At 42.7% G+C, this 25,038-nt stretch overlaps 1 protein-coding gene across 1 annotated transcript in view; it reads right to left on the bottom strand.

Annotated features, from left to right (window-relative positions):
* The window catches only part of TMC2 (transmembrane channel like 2), an 80,760-nt gene that overhangs the window by 54,964 nt on the left and 758 nt on the right, over nt 1-25,038 (bottom strand). Inside the window, exons 2-3 of the mRNA XM_082361501.1 lie at nt 7,107-7,428; nt 4,149-4,301 (exon numbers count right to left, since the gene is read on the bottom strand). Of these exons, the coding sequence (XP_082217627.1) occupies nt 4,149-4,301; nt 7,107-7,428 (475 nt within the window). The remainder of the gene's footprint in view (nt 1-4,148; nt 4,302-7,106; nt 7,429-25,038) is intronic.

Here is a 25,038-nt window from a genome sequence, read left to right as displayed (position 1 = left end):
GTCAGATAATTCTAACATATATGTCCTCTTGATGTTAGCATCTGTTGATTATCTTTTATCATTCAAGCTTGAGATTTTCCTCGTTCTTGGTATGATGAGTGAGTTTTCAACTGAAGCCTGGAATTTGAGATATTATGTTATGAGACTCTGGATCTTATTTAAATATTGTGTTTTAGCAGGCCTCCTCTGACACTGCTCCAATAGGTGAAGGGGGATGCTGCCTGCTTACTTCTAGGTGGAAGTCCAGATTATTCACTTGGCCTCCTTTGATACCTGGGGCTGGGCTGGAGCTCCTTGTTACTGCTGAGCAGGGATGGGAGTTCAGGCTCCCACAAGCCTTCCACTCATATCCTCCTGGCTTGAAGAGATACCTTGTTACTGTCAGGTGGTGGTGAAAGTTCAGACTCCCCATGTAGTCTCCACTGACACCACAGGGAGAGGGAGGGCTCATTACTGCCCAGTGGGGATGAGAGTCCCTGCTCCTCACTTGGCCTTCTCTGACATTTGATGGGGGTGTTAGGGGCACCATGTTACAGCCTGGCAAGGGAGGAAATGTAGGCTTCTCCACTTGGCTTTTGCTGCCAGGCTGGGGCTACAGCTGCTCATTTGTTTATGGTGTTTGGCAGGAGTAGGGTTGTTATTGTTTACAAGTCTTCTGTCTTCCCAGGCTGTCCCTTTTCTGGTCCTTTGGCTAGAGACAGCAGACTTTTCTTGAGGTGCTTTTGTGTGTGTCTGTTAGTGTTTGGGGGCAGCCAGCTTCTCCAATATCCAGTCTGGATATACAGGCAAAAAGGAAAATTGGAACTCAATACTCTGTCATTCATTTGACCCCGAGGTCCTTAGCCAGTCTGCCTTTCTTCTCTCCACCTTTCTGAGTCTCTTATGTTTGCTTTACACATAATATCCAGGGTTTCAGTTGTACTTAGTGGGAAGACTATGGAGAAGTATATCTACTCCATCTTCCTAGAAGTGGAATTCTTCAGATCTCACTTTGGGTAATTTTCTAACACATTAGGTTTCTGACAAAGCTGAGTGACATACCTGATTAATTCTATGATTAAAGCAAACATCCCTGACTCATGGGCACTAGAAACTCTTTTGCCAACATCACAGCCTGCCTCGTGTCATTATTAATGATGTACATTAATAATGTCTTCTCTGATTCATCTTTGTTCCCCATCCTCATCTCTCAGGGTTCAGCACAGTGTCTGGAACAAGATGTTCAAGCTTTAATAGCAATAACTACTATCTATTAATTGCATAGTATATGCTGGGTACTTAAATATTTTTTATTTCTCAGAACAACTCTGCAGGTAGATATTATTATTCCTACTTTACAAAAGACAGCTGTGAGGCTCAGAGAAGTTAAGGGAAGGAAACCAGCCTGAGGGGGATTGAATAGCCAGTCAAACCATCAGGTATGGTAGAGGTGTGAAGACAGGCTTGCCCCAATTCCCTGCTGTTGCTCTTTATGCCTTGCCATCCTTCTTTGATTGTCTACAACAACTGTGCCAGCTGCCTGAGTGGGTCAGAGACTGGGGTCCCCACACCATTGCTTCTAAAAAAAGATGTAGTCTGGGGATGCTATCTGCAGATCTGCAACTGAAGACTTTACTGCCAGAAGAGGAAATCATACAGGAGGCAAAGGGGTGTATTCTAGAATGTCTAGTAATCCTAGAGAAGCAGTTACAATTTAAGAGTGCAAGTTCTGGAGGCAGAATTCCTGAGTTCAAATTCTGGCCAGACCACTAAACCCACTGTTTAGCCTTGGACAAATTACTAGATTGCTCTGTGTCTCAGTTTGCTCATCAGTAAAATGGGGGCAATAATAATGGTACTTACATCAAAGGGTGATTATGAGGATTAAATGAATTGTTACACACCCAGCACTCAGAACAGTGCCTGGCACATAGGGAGCACTCAGCAAATGTTGGCAATATATAAAAAAAGAAAGAATATTAAAAGATGAATAAGAAACAGCTCTGCAAACAAGAGCATCCAGTCAAGTGAGGGCCTTAGGGGTCAAAGAGGCAGTAACTAACTCAGCCTGAATGCAGGGAGGGGAAATGGGGACTTCCCTGCAGAGGGGACACCTGGCCTGAGTCTCAGAGGGTAGGAACTAGCCAGGTGGGAGGGCAGAGGCACCAGTGGAGCTGAGACCCAGAGGCTGGAGAGCCTGAGTCTGGGATAAGGAGTCTTGCAAGAGGGAAAAGGAGGGGAGACCTGCTCCAGTGGGAGAGACAAGAGTCTTTTCAGCTTCTAGGGCCTTAGCCACTTCCCACCCCCACCAAGAGCAGGAACCCTGCCCCCAGGTCTGGAGGAGATGCAGACTTCTCCTCAGGGCAGCTGAATGGCCCTCAGGGATTTTCATGGTCCCAGAGACTTCCAGCCAGCTGGAGATCTCATTTCCATAAGCATCAAGGTTGCTCTTTTTCCACTGTTAATAAAAGATGTGTTCCGGTGACACCTGAGTGGGGATGAGGTTCTGTTAGACCGACAGATGGAAGGAGGAAGAACTCGGCTCTGGGGGAGCAGGGAGAAGAGACTCAGAAAAAGGGAGCTGGGAAGGCAGACAGCCTGCTGCCTGAAGCTGTACCTACTGCCCAAACTGTCGCCACCATTCACCTGTGATGACTTAAATTTAAATAAATGAAATAAAACAGAAATTCAGTTTCTCAATTGCACTGACTACTTTTCAAGTGCTCACTAGTTTCATGTGACTGGAGGCTACTCTATTAGTGCAGATTTAGAACATTTCCATCATCCCAGAAAGTTCTGTTGGTCAGCACTGGCCTGTAGGCACCGAAGGGAGGCATTTCTTCCTGCAGCTGAGTTGGAGACAACGTAATAATTTGCAAGACAGTGGAGTAAGCTCTGTTTACCAGGCTCCTTCCTAGTCAGGGTTTGCACAGCCAGCATCTTTGCTGTGCCTCCGAGACACAGTGAGGCTGAACGTCAAAATATGTCTGCCAAGGGCTTCCCTGGTGGCGCAGTGGTTGAGAATCTGCCTGCCAATGCAGGGGACACGGCTTCGAGCCCTGGTCTGGGAAGATCCCACATGCCGCGGAGCGACTAAGCCGGTGAGCCACGGCTACTGAGCCTGCGCGTCTGGAGCCTGTGCTCCGCAGCGGGAGAGGCCGCGACGGTGAGAGGCCTGCGCACCGCGATGAAGAGTGGCCCCCGCTCGCCGCAACTGGAGAAAGCCCTTGCACAGAAACGAAGACCCAACACAGCCAAAAATAAATATAAATAAATAAATAAATTTATTTAAAAAAAAATATATATGTCTGCCAAATTGTTCTATGTGATAAAGGGCGAGGCATTTGACTTGAGCAATGAGGAAAATCAGGTGTGAGAGGAACCAGGGAAAATGGCTTCTTATACAGAGGGAAGGAGGAAGGGAGCCATTCCAATCTTGTGGCAGAAAGACCGAGGTGGGACTTGGGGGAAGATGGTAACACTGAATGGGACTTTTTTAGGAAAAACGTCCTGCTCTTCTCTCAAAACTGCAGCAGAGAGTCAAGAGCCATAAAATGCATGGTGGGCTGGCCCATGATATGGAAACCAGGGAAATAGCTGAGTTGCAAATAGGAGTCAGGGGCGTGGGCACCAGGCCAGGCAATGTTCATGGAACCTCACTGCAAGCTTGGCCCTGTGTTAGGCATTTGGGACACAAGTGTAGCTAAGACAGCCCCTCCGCCTGCTCTCCACACTGCAAGGGTGAGTGTATGACACGGGGAGAGATTCTAGTGCTTAGAGAACACAAAAGAGGTCTGAACTTGTTGAGATGGGGGTCATGGAAAGTCCCCCCCCGCCCCCAAGGAAGGCATGTCTTTTTGGTTGTGAGGGAGGTGCGGAAGCCACCAGGTGGGGCGCGGGACAGAGAGGTGGCCTGGCAGTGGAGGGGGTGCGTAGCCGGAGGGCCACGATCCTCCTTGTCTTCCGCCAGGCCCTGCTCGGTGCTGGCCAACGGCAGGGCCCGATGGCCAGTTGCGTGCTGGGGATGAGGTGACCAAAGCAGGGTGGGAGGGTGAACCCCCCTTCTTGTTGAGCCCCCTTGGAGTGGAGAGGAGGAAGGGACTCCCGCGCCCGTCAGAGGAGCTGAGCCTTCTGGACGGGGAGGGCCCTGGCCGACCACCACTGCTCACCTGAGCTCCGCCAGCTTCGTCGCCATGGGCCAGGGCTTGGTCCGCATGGTGGCGATGAGCTTCTTCTTGTCTTCCACCTGCTCCAGAATCCGGGCCAGTTCCTCCTCAGACAGAGGCTCCCCACCGGAGGTGCTGGAGGCCGAGGAGGATGACCTGGAGCAGAGGCGGGGTGGAGCAGAGGGGAGTGAGGAGGCGGCGGGGGTCCTCGGGGGCACTGTGGGATGTGAGGAGCCCACCGCAAGACACTCCCAGCTCCTGCCCTCACAGGCCTGTGCCGCTCAGAGCCCTCCGCGACTCCCCCCACCTGGCAGAGGAGGCCACCCTTCTTGCTGGAGCCCAGGGCCCCTCGAGGGCTGCCTCCTCAAACTCCACGCCTCTGAGTCCTCCCCGCGCTGCACACCCTCGCTCGTGCAGGGCTGACCAGTGGAAATATAATGTGAGCCATGTATCGTAATTTTAAATTTTCTAGTCGCTATATTGATATGGTAAAAGGACATGGCCATATTAATTTTAATAATACATTTCATTTAACCCAGTATATGAAAAATTTATAATTTATAATTACAGTAATGTAATCGGTGTAAAAATTATTAATGAGACATTTTACAGTCTTTTTGTACTGTCTTCAAAACCCAGTGTTCATCTTGTACTCACCGTGGATGTCAATTCAGGCACAAAATTTTCCTTGAACATATTTAATCTGTACTTGGATTTCATAAAATTTAGTTGAAAAAGTAGATTTACATATCCAAATTGTTTTAGACATACTTAAAAGTTTCCTTGTAAATGAATAAAGTAACAGAATATAATTTTCCTTTGATGTTCACATCTGCACTGACAAAACTAGTTTGTCTTTTTTTTTTTTTTTTTTTCCCCGAAGAAATGCTTTGGCTTCAAAGTTAAATCAACTTCAGAACTACATCTGTCTGTCCAAGTTAAGTAAATTTTTTAACTCAGTGGTATTAACATCAGATTAAAATTAAATTGAATTAAAAATTCAGTTCCTCAGTCACACCAGCCACATTTCAAATGCCTAGCATGTGGCTAGTGGCTATTGTATGGAACAGCACAGCTGCAGAGACCTTCCAGCTGGAGGGTATGACCCTCACCATCTCCCAGACAAGACTGTGTGCTCGCCTGCCACAAAATCCAAGTTCTTGTCTGTGCTACTCACAGCCTCCTTCGCTCATGAAAAGGCTTGACTCTCAGCTGAGATGGCAGCAGCTGACAGGGGGTGAGGGAGGGGCTGGAGAAGGGCCTGGCCAGCCTTTTTAGCACGTTTGATAAATGGAAATATCAGGATGTGGGCTTGGGTTACCACAGGTTTTAGAGACCAGTTTGCCTCTGTGAGTTTAGCTTCTGATCAACTCCTGAGGAGCAAGGAGAGGTCACAGGAGTGAGGTGGAGAAGGGGGGGGGGGACCCTAGCTCTTAAATGCTGGAAAGCCTAGAGCACGGGGATTTTTTGCCATATCTCACCATCCCCACCACCCCAGGATATCTGCCTTTGAGTCTTTGCATAAGTTGTTCCCTCAGTTTGGGTGGTGGTAGGGGGGTGGGACATTCAGTCATTGCTTGTTCAAATTCCACCTGGGCTTCAAAGTCTTATTGAAATATTTACCTTCTTCGTGGAGGAACCCCAGCTTCCCAGCAACATGCTCTTCATCAAATCCTTTCTTGCATACATATTGCCTTCTGCTTTGTGTTGTGATAAGCTGATGCCCATGTCCTACCTCCCCTGCTAGACTGTCAGTTTCTGAGGAACAGGACTGGATATTTTTCATCTCTCTATACCCTGCCATGGCACTCAGCTGAAAATGGTACAAATGAGTCCTTGTCTGCATCCCTTACTTTGCATCTGCCATCCAGACAGGATTGGGACCACCTCCTTCTAAAGTTCCGGACACTCTGGGGCCTGTCAGTAATGCATTCAAGTCCTCTCTAAGTTGCTAAGGACACCATGCACCCTTTACCCTGTTAGCTCAGGTCTAGGGACAACCAGACATTAGACAAAAGCCCTAACTGAGCCAGGGATGGCTGGCAGGGGTGACAGAAGAAATCAGTGGCCCCTTTTGTGGGCCTTAATTTCCTCTCTGTAAAGTTGGAGATGTACAGTGGAACACCTGAGTGAGGGTGTGGACAAGGAAGGTTTATTAGAAACCATGGGAAGGAGCATCAGCTCTTTGCCATAGTCCTGGTATCTCTGTTTCCAAAGCCTCCCAGCCCATTATCAATGGGGATTCTTAGAACATCCTGAGAAGTGATGCAAAGTAAAGTGGAAGAGGGAGGCAAAGAGAGGGAGATGTCCCATCAAAATTGGTAGCAAAAAATGAAACTAAAATCCCAACTTGCTGATTCCATAAACTGGCTCTATCTACTAACCCCTGTATGCAGATGCTAATGGAACAAAGGAAACACAGCAAGTAAATCAAACCCCCAAATCCTAGAATTTCAGAGCTGGTAGAACTTTTGAAGTTCTTCTAGATCAAAGCCACATTTCACAGAAGAGGACACAGGTCAGCTTAGGAAATGGTGTGCTTAAGCCCTGGAATGACTCCTAAATCCAATTTTGTTCATTTCTCTCAGCTCCTCATCAAGAGCTGTGGTGAGTCACCAGCTGAAATTGAGGAGAATTGGGATCTTTTCTCACCCTGCTGCCATGTCACCTCCCCACTCAGAGCTCCACTTGTACCTGCGCTCCAGGAGGGGTTTGAGTCGGAGAGTGTGCAGTGGCCAGTCAACCTGAGATGGCTGTGATCCTCATCCCGGTTCCGCCCCCAGCCGCGAAGAGCTTGGCAGGGGCAAAGGCAGGGACAAAGAAAAGAGAGCAGGGGCCGCCCGTTTATGGGAGAGAATGAGGGGGGAAGAAGACACCTGGCCCGTATCAAGGGAGGAAGCAGGGCTGGAAGGAGAGGGAGAGCGCGGATTGAAACGCGCCTGAAGCCTGGTCACAACATACCTGTGTTTCTTCAGCTGCTTCCACATCTCCTCCTTCCTCGGCACCTCCTTTTCCTTCTTTGGAGGTGCTTGGTGCTCCCGGAGGGAAGCTCTCCCGTCCCTCTTCCTCCTCCCTCCGCAGGTCTTCTCTGCCGAGCCTCGCTCCCGTTCCCCCAGCTGCTCTCTGTGTCGTCCCCTGCGCTCTGCCTGCTTCCTCCGGGGAGACCCCGACCCCGGGCTGCCCCCGGCCTGCTCCTTCTGGCCAGGTGGGGCTTGGCGCCTGCCCGGCGCGTTCTTGGCTTTGTAAGTCCGCTTCCTCGAGGGTCTCCTCCCGGCCCTGTCACCTGCAGGGGCAGGGAATGAACAGTTCTGGCCTCACGGGCCTCGACCCCAGGAAAGTGCCCCCAGCTGTGAGAAATCAGATGTTCAAGATGCTTCCTGGAGCTTATTGGTTCCAAAAGCCACCTCTTTCAGACAGAGCCTCTGGTCTCGGCTGAGAGCTAATGTCTCCCTCCTCTGACCGGCTGGCACTCCCACACTCTCACCTAAACCTCAGCTAGAGACCCAGACACATGCCTTCCTCTGCTTGGGGGTGCAGTCCCTTGGGTCAGAGCTCAGTCCTCTCCTGACGCCCAGGGCCGAGGCCAAGCGTGAGCCTCTGTTTGGTAAGGCTGGAAGACTGAGACGCGGAGGGCCTGCTGGCTCCATTCTCCAAGGGCTGTCCCCTCATGTGCCCCACCTGGCACGAGGGAAGGGATGGGGCGGGGTGGGGGTGGGGTGAGAGCAGCGGAGTCGGTTCCCATCCTGTGCCTCAGCGCTGCTCCCACGTTGTTGCTGTTATTTTAAACCATGACTTTATAGCACTGGCAAATGGCCCGGCTGAGCAGAATCTACTCTACAGTGTGAACTTTCCCCAGCAGCTTGCCCAACACCTAGTGTAATAAGCACAACTATCCCATCTGGGCAGTTACACATTAAATGCAGGAAAAATTGTAATGAGGTTCTGGTATTCATAAGCAACCTCTCCACCACTTACTAGCAGGGTGTCTTTGAGCCAGTCACTTAACCTCTCTGAGTCTCAGCTCATCTCTAACATGGGGATGTTACTACTCCATCAGCTTGTTAATGAACATGACACAGTGACTGACTTCTGAGAACGGACGTCATTACTCTGATATTCTTATCCAGAAATAAGATCTTTTTACTCGTATAAAGAACACAGGTTTGGAGCTAGGCCAGTCTGCCTGAAAATATCAGTTCTATCATTTACTTATCTCTGTGATCACAGATAAATTACTTAACTTTTCTGCACCTCAGTTTCCTCACCTGTAAAACGGCTCTAGTAGCCACTATTTCCCTACATAGTTAGGTTAATTTAAAACAGGAATAAAGGGTCTGACTCATGAGAGGTACTCAACAAAGGCCCTCCTCCTTCCCTCCCGCCTCCAGCCTGCCTTGCCATTTTTGTGCTCTATGTGGGCATCACCTGGAACCTGATCTGGCTGCAGAGCACAGGTTCTCACTTTTCACAGTGGCTCCCCATCCAGGCTTTTCTGCAATGACTAGGGAGATTTTCCCAACAGAGCTGTGAGAGCCCCAACTTTGGGCAGGGCAGGGCAGAGTGGAGTTTCGTCACCCAGCATCCCGAGCAGCAGTCCCATCAGTGATGGAGTCCAGGACAAGGAGTCCCAGGTTCTCAAATTCTTGCCTCTGTCCACTCCTTTTCCAGCCTCTCAAGGTTGTGCATGCAATGTAGCAGCCACAGAGAGTTTTCCTCGCTGCTCCCTGACCCTTGAGCTTTACATTCTGAGAAGCAAGCCACCCCGTGAAACAGCAACCAAAACTGGTCACTGGTGGATTTGGGCAGAGTAAGCTGGGGATTCAGAGTCTGGATATTTGGGCCTGAAACCTTGCTCTGCTGGTTATTACCTCGGTAACACTGGGCAGGTTTCTTGTTCTCTCTGAGTCAGTTTTCTCGTGAGTATGCTGTTGGTGGTCTACCCAGATCTCCATTATCTGGCTGTGGCATTGTCCCTTAGCTGCTGTACATGTTGGCTCTTACAGTTCACAGCTTCTCCTTTCCCAAGGGAGCCCATGGTTGATGGAAACCATCTTGGGAAATGTCTGGGAGTTTACATCCCTCCCCTCTCCTCGAGTCAGCTGACAGCCAATTGCTAGCTGATATGGGGTACAAAAAGTCCAGTCCTCTGGCCTACAGGCAGAGCAAGTCTGTGGTTCATTCACTCTCCAGAGCTCCCCATGGGATCAGGCAGAGGCTAGACCCCAGCTGAACACACAGCTTTGCTCAGCTCCTTCCCTTGATCTGTCCTGCTTCCCTTACTCCTTGTCTCCTGAGAGCTGCCTTCAATAAATCACATGCACAAGAATCCCCATCTCAGGCTCTGCTTCCAGGGGACCTGATTTATCTATAGGCATCTATCTCAAAGTGTGGTAGGTAAATCCAACTGAGATAATATCTATACAAGTGTGATGTAAGGGGAGCATGCTGGATTTAGCAAACAGAATTTGCTCTGTGGTTCAGAGATAAACTATCCAGAGTTCTCTTCTTGGATCTCAAACTAGGATACTGGTAGAATCCAAGAAGCACAGTGGTGGGCTTCACCCAAACCTGAGGAAGATATTCTGGAGAAAGAAACTTCTAAGCTGAGACCTAGAGTGAAAATAGAGTGTGTGTGGGTGTGTGTGTGTGCAGCGAGTGGGTATAGGGCAGGGTTAGGTAGTGAGTGGGTAGGAAGGACGCCAGAAAAGTTTTAAGCAGAGGTGACATGGTCAGTTTTGTGCTTTTATAAAGGTCTCATTCAGTATTCAAACCCCAATGGACAGAGTTCCTTGATAAAGATACTTCAAGAAACTGTAATCATAAAGGATACTGGAAAAAGAATTGTTCTGCTTTGGCTAAGAAGTTAGAGAAAATAGGTAAAAAATGGAATGATTGGACTTCCGGGTTTCACTCCAATGTGTAAAGAGCTCCATCCTACCAACAAGAAAAAAGCTGAACAAACTGAAAAACAATTCTTCTTAGATCCATCAGAGAATTGAGTTTGTAGGGCAAGCTACTGTCCGCAAACTGGAGAGGCAGAGAATCATAGCTTACCTTGAGCAGAAGCCCTCCATGGGAGCCAGGGCTTGTAGTGCTTAAAGGGAGAGTATTCAGGACTTATTTTAATTAGGTATGGTAAAATACTCAGACATGGAAATGACTGTCATGGAGGAAGAGGTTTTTATACTTACAGATCCCAAGCAACACCATGTCACATAGGGCCACATGAGGAAGCACAAGGTTCAGTCAGTAGCAAGGCAGAGAGGAAAAATGTGGGCAAGAGCCTTTATTATGGTTTCTAAGGAAAGGAAAAGGTGAGGCAGGGTAAACAGGGTTAGGATTGGCTAATTTGGATAATTTCAGTGGACCCTGGAGCATAGGGGCATTCCCTAGTTGTCTGGTACCAGGCCCTGGGGTGAATAGGGCGGGTGGATAGAGGCCCAGAGTATGAGCCTGATAAAGGCTGAGGTTATAAACTCTGGGTTGGTTGGTTTGCATACGAAAGGAAAGCTTGCAGATGAGTTGTTTGCTATCTCTAAGAATTAGCTAAAACTGGGAGGGCTGTCCCTCCAGGGTCAACAAAGCCTCAAGGTGCCAAAGGATCAGAATATAGAAGATAAAAAGCATGGCTATTACTGGTAGGAATACAAACTGTAATTGATGAAATGCTGGAGGCTTATTGTGTACTAGTTTGAGAGTTAAAAACTATGGGGCCCAGTCTTTGGAGGAGGGGGCACACTTTCGTGAATTTTACCTCCTGGGAGCACTAGCAGGTTCTCACTGTGAAGACTGGAGGAAAATCCATGGTGCTTCCAGCAGGGGGAGGGGAAAGTACTCATTTTAAAATATGAAAAGTAACCCAGAGTGTCCTGTTCTCTTTAACAAAGGCCTGTTGTGAGATAATAGAAATATATATTGGTCTCTGTCCCCAGTTCCAGGCACAGAGGTCCTAAACTCTTTGTAAAATCCTAAGAGCACTAGGAACATCTATTCTTCTAATGAGGTGATCCTGATGGGCTCCTGAATGGCTGGCTGGGGGCTGGTCACCAGAAAGACCAACCCATGATTAGAAGCTTGGAATTGTCAGCCCTGCCCCACCCCCATCCTCAAGATGGGAGAGAGGGGCTAGAAATGAAGTTAAGAATTGATGATGCCTATGTGAGGAAGTCTCCATAAAATCCCAATAACAGTGGGTTGGGAGAGCTTCTTGATGGGTAAACATATCCACATACTGCGAGGGTGACACACTCCAACTCCCAGACCTTGCCTCATGTATCTCTTCATCTGCTGTTACTCTGTATCTTTTATTATATCCTTTAATAAACTGGTAAATGTAAATAAATATTTCTCTGAGTTCTGTGAGCCACTCTAGCAAATTAATTGAACCCAAGGAGGGGGTCTTTGGAACCTTGGATCTATAGCTGGTTGGTCAGAAGGACCTGGGCTTGTGATTGGTATCTGAAGTGGGGGTAGGTTGCAGTCTTGGGGGAATAAGCCTGTGGGGTCTGAGTAGGTAGCGTCAGAATTGACTTATACTGTGGGACACCCAGCTAGTGTCACATTGTTGTAAGGGAAAACTTCCATACATTTGGTGACAAGAAATATCAGAAGTGAAGTGTTCTGTGTGAGTAGTAAAGGAGACATATAGGGAAGAAACTCACAGTAGGGAAGAATTGGGGTTTTCCTTATGTGGGAAAGAAAAAAACCAGAGTTTTTCCTTTACACCTATGCTCCAGGGAAACTATTTTACCAGAGTGAGCCTAACTGACTAGAGTTTACCAGCTTTATTGACCTGGAGGAATGGAAATACCCCCACTCCAGCCACCTCTAGACTTCTTGTGTCACCAAAGGCTGGGGGAGAAGGCTGAGAAGCTCTTGTGAAGGTCACAGCCTAGAGGCACAGGCTCACTAAAGACTGAAATCTAGTCATAGGATTATAGCACTTCTCCTGCCCCATACTTCACCACCACATAAACAGGACTCCAGTATAATAACAAGGGATGACAACAGAAAGAAATGCAAGGCTCAGACTCAAAAAAAAAAAAGGAGTTCCTAGGGAAACTCAAAACAACAGGAGAGACAAGAACAAGGACACTAAAGGAAATTGAGTCCTCTGGCAGAGGTTCTGGAATTATCAGACCAAGATTTTAAAATAACTATGATTAATATGCTAACAGAGCTAATGGAAAAGGTGGACAACATACAAAAACAGATGGGTAATGTAAGCAGAGAGATTGAAACTCTAGAGAAGAATTGAAAGGAAATGATAGAAACCAAAAACACTGTAACAGAAATGAAGAATGCCTTTGATGGGCTCATTAGTAGACTGATCATAGTCAAGTAAAGAATCAGTAGAGTGGAAGATATGTCAATAGAAACTTCCCAAACTGAAAAGCAAATAGAAAAAAGGATAAAAAGATAGAACAAAATATCCAAAGAACTGTGAGACAATTACAAAATGTGTAACATAGAGTAATGGGGATATCAGAAGGAGAAGAAAGAGAGAAAGGAATAGAAGAAATATTTGAAGTAATAATGGCTGAAAATTGTCTAAAATCAATGACAGCCACCAAACCACAGATCCAGGAAGCTCAGAGAACACCAACAAGGACAAATGTCAAAAAATCTCCACCTAGTATATTGTATTAAAATTACAGAGAATCAAAGACAGAGAAAAAATCTTGAAGGAAGACAGAAGGGGGAAGAAAAAAGCTCATTTTACCTCTAGAGAAACAAGGATAAGAATTATATGATTTCTCTTCAGAAACCACACAAGCAAGAAGAGAGTGAAGTGGAATATTTTAAAGTGCTGAAAGGAAAAAAAAAACACCCCATAGTCTAGAACTTTGTATCCAGCAAAATTATCCTTCAAACATAAAGGAGAAATAAAGACTTTCTGAGACAAACAAAAATTGACTAGACTTGCCTTGAAAGAGATGATAAGTTCTTCAGAGAGAAGGAAAATGATGTAGGTCAGAAACTGGGATATACATAAAGAAAGAGCATTCAAGAAGGAACAAACAAATGGCATATAAAATCTTTTATGTTTCTAACTCTTAATCTAACAGATAAGAGTTTTAAAGTAATAATAACAACAATATATTAGATGACTATAGCTAATGGATAAGTGAAATGCATGACAGCAATGTTAAAGGGATGGGAAGGAGGAATTGGGAACACTCTGTTATAAAGTACCTGCACTACCCATGAAGAGGTATAGTGTTACTTGAAAGTGGACTTGGCTTAGTTGTTAATGTATACTGTAAACTCTAGTGCAACCACTAAAAAAAGTGAAAATGTAGTATTTACTATAATATGCTAAAAAAGGAGAGAAATTGGAATCATATAATATGCTCAATCAAAACCACAAAACAAAGAAAAAAAAAAAAAACAAAAAACCACAAAACACAGAACAAGAGTGGAAGACAAGAATAGGAACAAAAAACAAGGGCAGTGAATAGAAAACAGCAACAAATATGGTAAATATTAATCCAACTATATCAATAATCACTTTAAATGTCAATGGTCTAAATGAAGCAATTAAAGACAGAGATTGTCAAAGTGGATAAAAAAAGACAACTATATGTTGTCTACAAGAAACCTACTTTAGGCACGCTCGGTCGTCTCGCGTCGGCGATTTCTCCATTCAGTCAAGTTCTCTCGAGGCGGCTGTGCAGTCTACGCTCTCTGAAAATGGCTACAACTTCAGAAAGCTCTGGGGGCTTCCCTGGCGTCGCAGTGGTTAAGAATCCGCCTGGCAGTGCAGGGGACACGGGTTTGAGCCCTGGTCCTGGAAGATCCCACATGCCGTGGAGCAACTAAGCCCGTGCGCCACAACTACTGAGTCTGTGCTCTACAGCCCACAAGCCACAACTACTGAGCCCGCATGCCACAACTACTGAAGCCTGCGCACCTAGAACCCATGCTCTGCAACAAGAGAAGCCACCGCAATGAGAAGCCCGCCCACCGCAACGAAGAGTAGCCCCCGCTCGACGCAACCAGAGAAAGCCTGCACACAGCAACGAAGACCCAACGCAGCCAAAGATAAATAAATATATTGAAATTAAAAAAAAAAAGAAATCTACTTTAAATATAAAGACACATATAGACTAGAAGTAAAGGGATGGAGAAAACAATATCATGCTAACACTAACCAAAAGAAAGCTAGGGTAACTGTACTAATTTCAGACAAACAGATTTCAAAGCAAGGAAAATTACCTGGGATAAAGTAGGGCATTACATAATGATAAAGAGGTCATTTCTCCAAGAAGACAAAATAATCTTTCATATGTATGCACCTAACAACAGAGCACTAAAATATGTGAGGCAAAAATCTGATAAAACTGCAAGGAGAAATGGACAAATCCACTACTATAGTTGGAGACTTCAACACACCTCTATCAGTAATTGAAAGATACAGTAGGCAGAAAATCAGTAAGGACATAATTGAACTGAACAGCACCATCAATCAACTGGATCTAATTGACATTTATTAAACACTTCATCCAAAAACAGCAGAACATACATTCTTCTTGAGCTCACGTGGAACATTCACCAAGATAGACAACATTCTGGCCCATAAACATATGTTAACAAATTTAAAAGAATAGAAATTATTCAAAGTATGAGGTAAGATCACAATGGAATTAAACTAGAAATCTGTAACAGAAAAATAACTGGAAAATACCAAAATATTTGAAGATGGAACAACACATTTTTAAATAACACATGGGACAAAGAAGTCTCAAGAGAAATTTTAAAATACTTTGAATTAAATTTAAATGAAAATAAAACTTATCAAAATTTGTGGATGCAGCAAAAGGAGTGCTTAGAGAGAAATTGTAGTACTGAATACATACATTAGAAGACACTTAAAAATCTATAATCTAAGCTTCCACCTTGTGAAACTAGAATAGAAGAGCAAATTAAATCCAAAGTAAGCAGAAGAAAAGAAATAATGAAAATTAGAACAAGACGTCAATGAAATTTAAAACAGGAAAGCAATGGAGAAAATATGAAACCAAAAGCTTTTTTTTTTTTTAAAGAGCAGTAATATTGATAAATCTCTAGTCTGGCAAACCAAGGAAAAAAAGTGAGAAAACACAAATTTCTAATATCAGAAATGAAAGAGTAGTCATCACTATTATCCATGGACTTTAAAAGGGTAGTAAAGGAATATTATGAAAAACTTGATGCTTATAAATCTGACAGCTTGGATGAAATAGACAAATTCCTAGAAAGACACAATTTACCAAAACTCAGACAAGAAAAAAATAGGTAATTTGAATAGGCCTATATCTATTTAAGAAATTGAATCAACAATTAATCTTAAACAAACAAAAAAACCCAAGCCAAAAACCAACCAAACAAACCCAAAACCAGGCCCAGATGGTTTCACTAGTGAATTCCACCAAATGTTTAAACAAGAAATATAATTTCTTTACAATCTCTTCCATAAAATTTCTGTTAGGGAATACTTCCCAACTCATTTTATGAAGCTCGCATTACCCTAATACCAAAACTAGACAAAAACATTACACAGAAGGAAAATTACAGATCAATATCCCTCATGAACATAGATATGAACATCCTCAATAAAACATTAGCAAATTAAGAGTTCCTTGGTGGCCTAGTCGTTAGGATTCCAGGCTTTCACTGCCATGGCCAGGGTTCAATCCACGGTCAGGGAACTGAGATCTCACAAGCTGCATGGCATGGCAAAAGAAAAAACAAAACAAAACAAAAATATATATATGAAGAATAACATACCACAACCAAGTGGGATTTATTCCAGGTATGCAAGACTGATTCAATATTAGAAAATCAATTAATATAATCCATCATATCAACATGATAATGACAAAATATAATATGATCATATCAATAGATTCAGATAAAGCATTTGAAAAAATACAACACCCATTCATAATAAAACCTCTCAGCAAACTAAAAGTAGATGGGAACTTCCTCAACCTGATAAAGAATTTTTACAAAAAACCTACAGCTAATATCACAGTTAATGGTGAGAAACTATATGCTTTCCCCCTCAGATTGGGAACAACATGTGGATGTTCCCTCTTACCTATTCAACATTTTACTGGAAGTCCCAGCTAATGCAATAAAACAAGAAAAAGAAATAAAAGGTATACTGATTGGAAAGGAAGAAATAAAACTGTCTTTGTTTACAGATTATATTATTATCTATGTAGAAAATCTCAACGAATCCACAAAAAACCCTCCTAGAACTAAAAAGTGATTATAGCAAGGCTGCAGAATGCAAAGCTAATGTGCCGCGGTGGGTGGCGGTGGGGGGCGAGTCAAGATGGCTGTGTGGGAAGACGTGGAGTTTGCATCTCCCCACAACTAGGGTGCCTTCCGGATGCTGGTGGGGGACCTTGATGCCCAGGAAGATGGGAGGAACCCCCAAGCAACCGGCTCATTTGCTCTGAGGGAAGCCGGCCACCATGTTGTGAGAAAGCTCAAGCAGCCCTAGGGGGACGTCGATGTGGGGAGGAACTGAGGCCTCCTGCCATTGATGCCTCAGCATCATCTTGCCAACAACCATGTGACTGGAGCAGATCCTCCAGCCCTAGCCAAGCCTTCAGATGAGACTGCAGCCCCAGCCACCAACTCACCCACTCCCTCTTGAGAGGTCAGGAGTCAGAACCATATCGCTAACCATCCTCAGATTTCTGACCCACAGAAACTGTATGCAATGATAAATATTTATTGCTGCTTTAAAAAAAAAAATTTAACATGCCAAAGTCCTATATACCAGCAATGAGAAAATTGGAATTGAAATTAAAAACAAAACATCATTTACATTAGTACCAAAAAATGAAATACTTAGGTATAAATCTAACAAACTATGTAAGGTCTATATGAGGAAAACTACAAAACTCTGATGAAAGAAATCAAATATCTGAATAAATGGAGAGCTATTTTATGTTCATGGATAAGAAACCTCAATATTACTGAGATGTCAACTCTTCCCAGTTTCATCAGTAGATTCAACACAGTCCCAATCAAAATCTCAATGAGTCATTTTGTGAATTTTGATAAATTTATTCTAAAGTTTATATGGAATAGCAAAAGATCCAGAAGAGCCAAAATAAGAGAAGAACAAGGTTGAAGGACTGACACTACCCGACTTCAAGACTTACTATAAAGCTACAGTAACAAGGCAGTGTGATATCAGTGAAAGAATAGACAAATAGATCAATGGACCAGAATAGAGAGCCCAGGAGTAGACTCAGACAAATATAGCCAACTGATCTTTGACAAAGGAGGAAAGGCAACTCACCAAATGGTACTGGAACAACTGAACATCACATCATATGTCAAGAAAAAAAAAAATCTAGACACAGACCTTATACCTTTCAAAAAAATAAACTCAAAATGAATCATAGATCTAAATGTAAAATGCAAAACTATAAAACTCCTAGTAGATAACATAAGAGAAAATCTAAGTGATCTTGGGTTTTGAAAAAACTTTTTAGATAAAACACCTAAAGCATGATCTGTGAAAGAAAAATTTGATAAGTTGGACTTTATTAAAATTTAAAAGCTCTGCTCTGCAAAAGACACTGTTAAGAAGAAAATGAAAATACAAGCCATATGCTGGAAGAAAATATTTGTAAAACACGTATTCAACAAAGAACTTGTACACAAACATACAAAGAACTATTAAAACTCAACAGTAAGAAAAACTCAATAAAAAAAGTGGACAAAATATCTGAACAGATACTTAACCAAAGAAAATATACAGATAGGAGATAAGCATATGAAAAGATGTTATCACATGTCATCAGGGAACTGCGAATTAAAACAAGAAGATACTAGTACACAGCTACCAGAATGACTAAAATTCAGTAGACTAACAGCACCAATTGCTGGTGAGGATGTAGAACGGCCACAACTATCATTTATTGCTAATAGGAATACAAAATTGTACAGCCACTTTGAAAGACAGTTTGGCAGTTTCTTAAGATGCTCAACATAGGTTTACCCTATGATGCAGCAATTGCACTCCTAAGTGTTTACCCAAATGAATTGAAAACTTAGGTCCACACAAAAAAAACCTAAAAATATTTATATCAGCTTTATTTATATTTGCCAAAAATTGGAAGCAACCAAGATGTCCTTCAATGGGTGACTGCATAAACAAGCTGTGATGCATACAGACAGTGGAATATTACTCAGTGTTAAAATGAAATGAGCTATCAAGCCATGAAAAAACATGGCAGAACCGAGACCTCCCTGGCGGTCCAGGGGTTAAGACTCCACGCTTCCACTCCAGGGGGCGCGGGTTTGATCCCTGGTGGGGGAATCTGTCCTGCACGCCATGCAGCGCGGCCAAAAAAAAAAAAAAAAAAAAAAACAACAAGGAGGAAACTTCAATTCGTATTCCTAACTGAAAGAAGACAGTTTGAAAAGGCTACATACTGTATGACTGCAACCATATGACCTTCTGGAAAAGGCAAAACTATGGCGACGATAAAAGATCAGTAGTTTCCAGGAGGGCAGGGGAAAGGAGAGGGACACTTTTAAGGCACATTATTCTGTATGACACTGTAATGGTGGATTTGTTAAAACCCATAGATTTTTTTATACTTCAATTTTAAAAAAAGGAAAAAAACCCATAGAATGTACAACACAAGGAGTGAACCCTAATGTAAACTGTAGACTTCAGTTAATAATAATGCATCAGTATTGGTTCATCAATTGTAACAAATATAACACACTAATGCAAGATGTTAATAACAGGGAAAGCTGGGGTGAGAGGAGGAAAGAAGATTATATATGGGAACTCTGTATATTCTGTGCAATTTTCCTGTAAATCTAAAATTATTCTAAAAGATAAAATCTATTAAAAAATGAAATCATTGATCAATGATATGCTCCAAGGGACATCTCAAGGAGAAGTTTCTCTAAAGATTAAAGGAGCTCATTTGATTGGTTTATAAGATATCAATGTGTTTATATAAATTAAATATTCCAAAAAATCATTGAAATTTGGTAAAAATTTGGCAAATGAACTAGTTTATTATGTCTGGTTTAATAAAAAGAAACATGCCTTCTCTGGTTTTTCAGCATTAAATACAACACAAGATTATACTTTTATTCTACTTAGGTATCCTAAACTTCTATAGGTTCATTGATTAAATATGCTAGTGATACTTCTACTTAATGTTTAAGATTATGAAATACATACATTTGTGCTTAATTAAATTGATTCATCATTCTGAACATTTGATTTCCATAATATTTATGTTTTATAGTATTCCAGCTGCAAGATTAATATCCAAGATTTATAGGTATCTTGAAACTTTGGACTGATACTAAATTGAGTTAATGGTATTCATTGGATGCCTAGATCATTTCTAAGTAAGATGAAATTCTGAAACATTGATTACTAAGCAAGATTTTGTTTGTATCCTTTTGCTTCTTTTTAAAAAATATGCTACCTAGAAGTAATATCCTTGTGTCTGTAAATGAACATGTACATTTCTGTCCCTTTGAAAAATTATGTGTGGGTTGTGTTTGTTTGCAGAACGTTGTGTTATGTGTACTCATGAGTTCTGCTAGTCTAAAATGCTGATGTGTGACAGCTGACAATTATCCATCTTCCCAGCTTATTCTGTGAGATAGAAGTTCCTTTAGTTAAGGGTTATAATTCAGTGAGACTCTACTATGATTAGTCTTGACAGAAAGGTACAACTTTGTATGCAAAGTAAAAAATGTGTTTTTGTTAAGGGAAAAGGAATAGGTTTGTCCTAAAATGAAATGACAGGCTGTTGCAGAGTGAATGGAGCATGGTGAAGGACAAAACCTGAATGGATATAGAAAATAGCAGAAGGTTCATGGAAAGGGAATTTTACTGGCCTTGGATTATAGATGAATAAATAATGAGTCTGAGAAGCTATGAAACCTGTTAAAATCCTAACAAAATCTGCTCAGTTTCGATGTGCTTGTTTCTGTTTATTTTTATAGTTTACTGTTAGTTGCCTTCATTTACGATATAAAGCACCCCCATCCTTTATCTGCTTATATAGCAAAGGTTCTGAGTCTTCCCACAATATTTTTTTGTGTTTTGTGTTGGCTTTATTATGGCTTTGATTATTTAGGAAAACAAAGCTTCCTCACTTATGAAGTTCTTGGTAGGTGATCATGTTACCCTCTAAGTATGTTTTTTAAAGTTTTTTTGTCACTTTCAAATGAGTAGCCAAATATTGTTTCTGAGGCATCCATGATCCTATCTTGTGTTCAAATCTGAACACTTTTTTTTTTTTTGGCCGTGCTGCATGGCTTGCAGGATCTCAGTTCCCCAACCAGGGATTGAACCCAGGCCACTGCAGTGAAAGCGCCAAGTCCTAACCACTGGATCGCCAGGGAATTCCCATCAAATCTGAAAAATTTTGATTTCATTTTTGTTTCTAAGATTGACTTGTAAGTGTAAAATGAAGTAAAATAACTTTCAGAATATCTTTTGTATCTAAAACTTTCTTTGTGATTTCCTAGAGAGCCCTGGGAAGTCACAAAGATTTGTTTTTCCACCTCTTAAAAAAGAGGGTGCCAGAAGCAATTAGGGTTATTTGATATGTTACTGTTGGAGTTTCATGGGAAGTGGTGTCAAATCAGAAGAGATGCTTAGCCTTTTCTGGGTTAAACTGCTATAGGTCAAATGTTAAATATTTCAGCAATTGTATGCTCTATGGGCTGCTCCTAGAGATTTTTCAATGCCTTTGCTGCCAGGATTGGTTTCTATTTATCAGAGTCCTGATGATGATTTTCTCATGTTAGGCAGCACTATAATTATCAGTCATAATTCAGTTATCATTTAAAATGTTTATTTGATAACAATCTTTTAAAATTTGAATCTAGTATTTTTAAGGCCAGTGCTGTTCAACTGGAGATGAACATCAAACTTACCTATGGAGTTTTATTAACATACGCATACTGAGGACCTACTCCAGATCTACCGAATCTCTTTACTTGATATAGTCTTGATATATTTTTCTTACATGCTTGGTATGTTTTGGTATATTATGTATATGTCTTTTTAAAATTGTTTTACCCCTCAAGATATCTTTATCTGTTTAACCATCTTTATAAATCTGATATAATGTTCATTGTCTATAAAGACATGCTTAATTATTATAGACATTCTGTTCAAAACTTTTAGATCGCCTTAATTGTGTTTGTTTTGTGTGCTACAGAAACAACTAAAAGGAGCAAAAAGGAGCCTTGGGAGCCAACCAGCTTCCCTCGGTCCCAGTTCCTTGTAAGAAATCAGTTGGCCAAAACCAGGTCACTGGTGGCCCTCAATGACTGGTATTGAATCTGGCACAGAAGCCTGCTAGCTACTACCCACAAATTGGACAGGAACTTATTACGTTGGTGTACTAATACCGACTCTCAATATTGCCTCTGACATTACCCAGGCTCCATTTTGGCCCATTGGTTTGTCCTCTAGGAAAAAGAGATCAGCAGATAGTTTCATTGAAAAAGGAGAAAAACTGGACCTGATTCCAGAACTGAAACCCTAACTACTCTAGGGGAATTCTGGATTTCTTTCTTCTCTCCTCAGGACTCTTCATTTCATACTTTACAAGAGGCCCAGATAGTAGGGTGAACCTTATGATTGAGAGAAAAAAGCAGTCGGACTCAGGCAATGCCACTAAGGCCGTAGAATATATTTCCTTAGAGGTTCAGAACAGAGCTGCTTTAGATATAATATTGACCTCTCAAGGGTAATATGAGTTGTTTCAGGGGAAGAATGTTGTACTCACATTCCTGCAGACCTCTCAGAGATCTTTAACATTACTAAAAAGATCCAGGTAGTAAATGAAGATATCATAAAACTGGGTAATATGTCTAATGACCCCATATGTAGTTCTGTGGACACCTCAGATTGGGCATGAGATCTGTTTTCTTGTTCAGTCTGGGCACTCCTGGCTCCTGGCTGAAAACTGGGCTATGTAAACTCTGGTCATAATCCTCTTAGTATTTGTCTGCATTCCCTTGTTCAGATGTGTGATCTCCAGAGTTTTGAATTCTATTACACAGCTGCTGTGCGTCAAATGATCCAGCAAAGGGTCATCCATCAAAAAGAACTGGAAAACCTGATACACAGGTTGATACACAGGTTGAAAGGACCACCAGCAGAAACAACTTTTCAGCAGACAATTGACATGCGATTATGACACCTCAAACAGCAGTGAAGATCTGAATTGATACTCTCAGATATTGATGGTCAGTCCTTCAGCTCAGGATGAAGAATGACCACAAAGACAAACTGAGAACTGAAGCCATTTCCCCACATTCAGCCTGGACATGGAGAAGCCCAATTACACCTTAGTGTCTATATGAAGACGATGTTGTGCTATGCCTCTGTCTTCATTAGCATGACTTTATTTTTCCAGGAATCTCCTGACCAGCAAATGATTGCTCATTACAGAATTTTCCCAAAGACCCATCAGCTCTGCAATGGAAAGCATAACAGACTCTAATTTGCTCCCTAAGATTTTTTTCAATGCTTTGCTTCAAAATCCTGGCCTTGCTGTTTATTGTGGATTGTTATATTGTGATTCTTACCCAATCCTAATCAAGCCATCACTTTGAAAGTCCTATCCTAAATCAAACTTTCATTTCTTAATAAATTCTGACTTACCTTCCCCTCTCTGAGATATTGTCAAGACTTAGCTTGCTGTAAGCAATAAATCGGCTTTGTCTTATCAACAGGCTGTGTTGGTGATACTTAGGGAGCCAGCTCTTGCAAAAACTTAGATAAACGTATTTTTTTTTAAAAGAAGGAATGAAAGGTGGACTAAAGAAAAAAAGATCTTGGAACTACAGAGGGAGAGTGATGAATTATGGTTGGGATGGTTGGAAATGCTTCACAAAGAACTGATGTTTCCTCTGAGTCTTAAAGGATGAACATGAGTTTGGCAAGAGAAGAAAGGGGTGGAGATAGAGAGGGGTAGTGGTGGTAGTGAGGTGGGGGGATTCTGGGCAAAGGAAATGGGGGCTTGAAGGGCTCCAGTGAAAATGCCAAGAGGTCTGGGGCATGGGTGACCAGGGCAGAGTCGAGTCTCGGGTATGGTTGGTGCTGGGGCAGGGAGCATGGAGAGAGGAAGTTGCCCAGAGAGTAGTGCATACCCTTGGGGAGCAGGGGGAAATCTGGAGGGAGAGAGTGTAATACTGGAGCATCGACCGGATGTGATCTGCATCAAAGGATGATGCTAGCAGCATTGAAGAGGCTGTTGAGGGTGAGGACAGTGGTTCCCAGTCACTGTGGGGCAGACTCTATGAGCATGTTTGTTGTGGTTGCTTCACTTGTTGTGAAGGCAAGAAGAGGCATCAAGCAAGGGTCTGACTCCACCATTAACAATCTCCACGTCTTTGGGACTTGGTTTCCAATTGCTGCGATGACTGCGGGGTCTGATGAGACACCTGGTGTAAGTACACTGAAAAGTACTGAGTGCTAGTTACAGACTCAAAGACAGGTGATTGCATGTGTGGCAGGGTAGGTTTTCTTCACCCGCTCCTACCCTAACGTCTTCTCCTTCTCACCTCCTATGGGAAGAGGGTTTTGGTAAGACAATGTAACAACAAATTATTTAAGTGTGATAATAACTCATCCAAGTTAGGAAGCTGTTCAGTATTAGCCATGAAAGATGGGTTTGTCCTACAGATGCTCTTTCCCATGGTCTGAAAGGCTTTGGCCAGAAACAAATCTCCTTCCTCCAAAGACATGGGAGCAAGTGTGAAAAAGTGTGTGCCACCACAGCTGTGATCCCAGGGAAGAGCTCTAGAACTGAGCTAGGCTCTCAGAGAGAGCAGAGGAACAGAGAGGGTGGGCAAGGGATTAAGGAGAAGGGTCTCATGGTCATCAAAGACCAGTTCCATATTGCTTGACAAGACTGAGTAAGAAAGGCAATATAGGTTTGTAACCTCTTTTGAACTGTGTATCCTCAGTCAGCTAAGAAACAGTTTTCTCTTTGGTAATGAACTGTACCAGGCATTCTTCCAAGCACTGTAGATGTAACTTGGTGGTTCGCATATTTTTTCCAAGCTGTAATTCCTGTTGTAATCTCATTTCCCAACTGAATGGAATTCATGTGGAATGTGGAAAGCAAGCCAGAATTTCCCTTTCAATCTTCCCCAACCTCTTTTACACAGAAAGCAAGCTGCTTTTTTAGTTTTTCTTTCATAGTCAGTTTTCAACAGACTCCACGTAATGCATAATTTAGGAGCTAGGAAGGCAGCTGTCACATTAGGAAGACTTCCAAGCCCCGAATGCACTCGTTTACACTTAACAGGCTTCCTCACGTTTATGCACCTGACTCAAGTCAGAAAATTCAGAGCGAAAAATAGGCTGAAGGGAAAATAGAGAAGCTGGAAGACCCAGTGGGTCTGGCTCACCCTCCAACTCTTAACAGTTAAGTATGTTCACCAAATGATACAAGAGGAGGGAGAATTCTGATCCTCCTTTTCAACTAATGGAATAAAAAATTGTAATTATTTTGAGAAACAAACTTTGTATTCTCAGACATTTTTTTCCTTCTTGTAGAACATAAGCTGAAGGTATAGGATTTAGGCCCCTCAGAGGTGACTCCACAGGAGATTTAAAATAGAAATCTTTATGTAATTGTGCTCCAGTTCATTTAGCGGATTCCCATTATTGAACTTCACTGCATCCCTTGACCATTTGGGTCCCTGAAGTTAAAATTTTGACTCACTTCCTCTTTTCTATGCAGAAGGGAAGATGGCAAGGGGTGGGGGGGAGGAGGGGTGTGTACGTGGCATATTTCAGTAGAAAAAGGTTTGTGTTTTAGGCAAAATGACTTTCCATTTCAGTCCTGCTCAAGGACCATTCACCCACAGGTGA

The sequence above is a fragment of the Balaenoptera borealis genome, assembly GCF_965194805.1.
Source record: "Balaenoptera borealis genome assembly, chromosome: 16".
NCBI lineage: Eukaryota > Metazoa > Chordata > Mammalia > Artiodactyla > Balaenopteridae > Balaenoptera > Balaenoptera borealis.
This window is presented reverse-complemented; position numbering and strand designations above follow the sequence as displayed.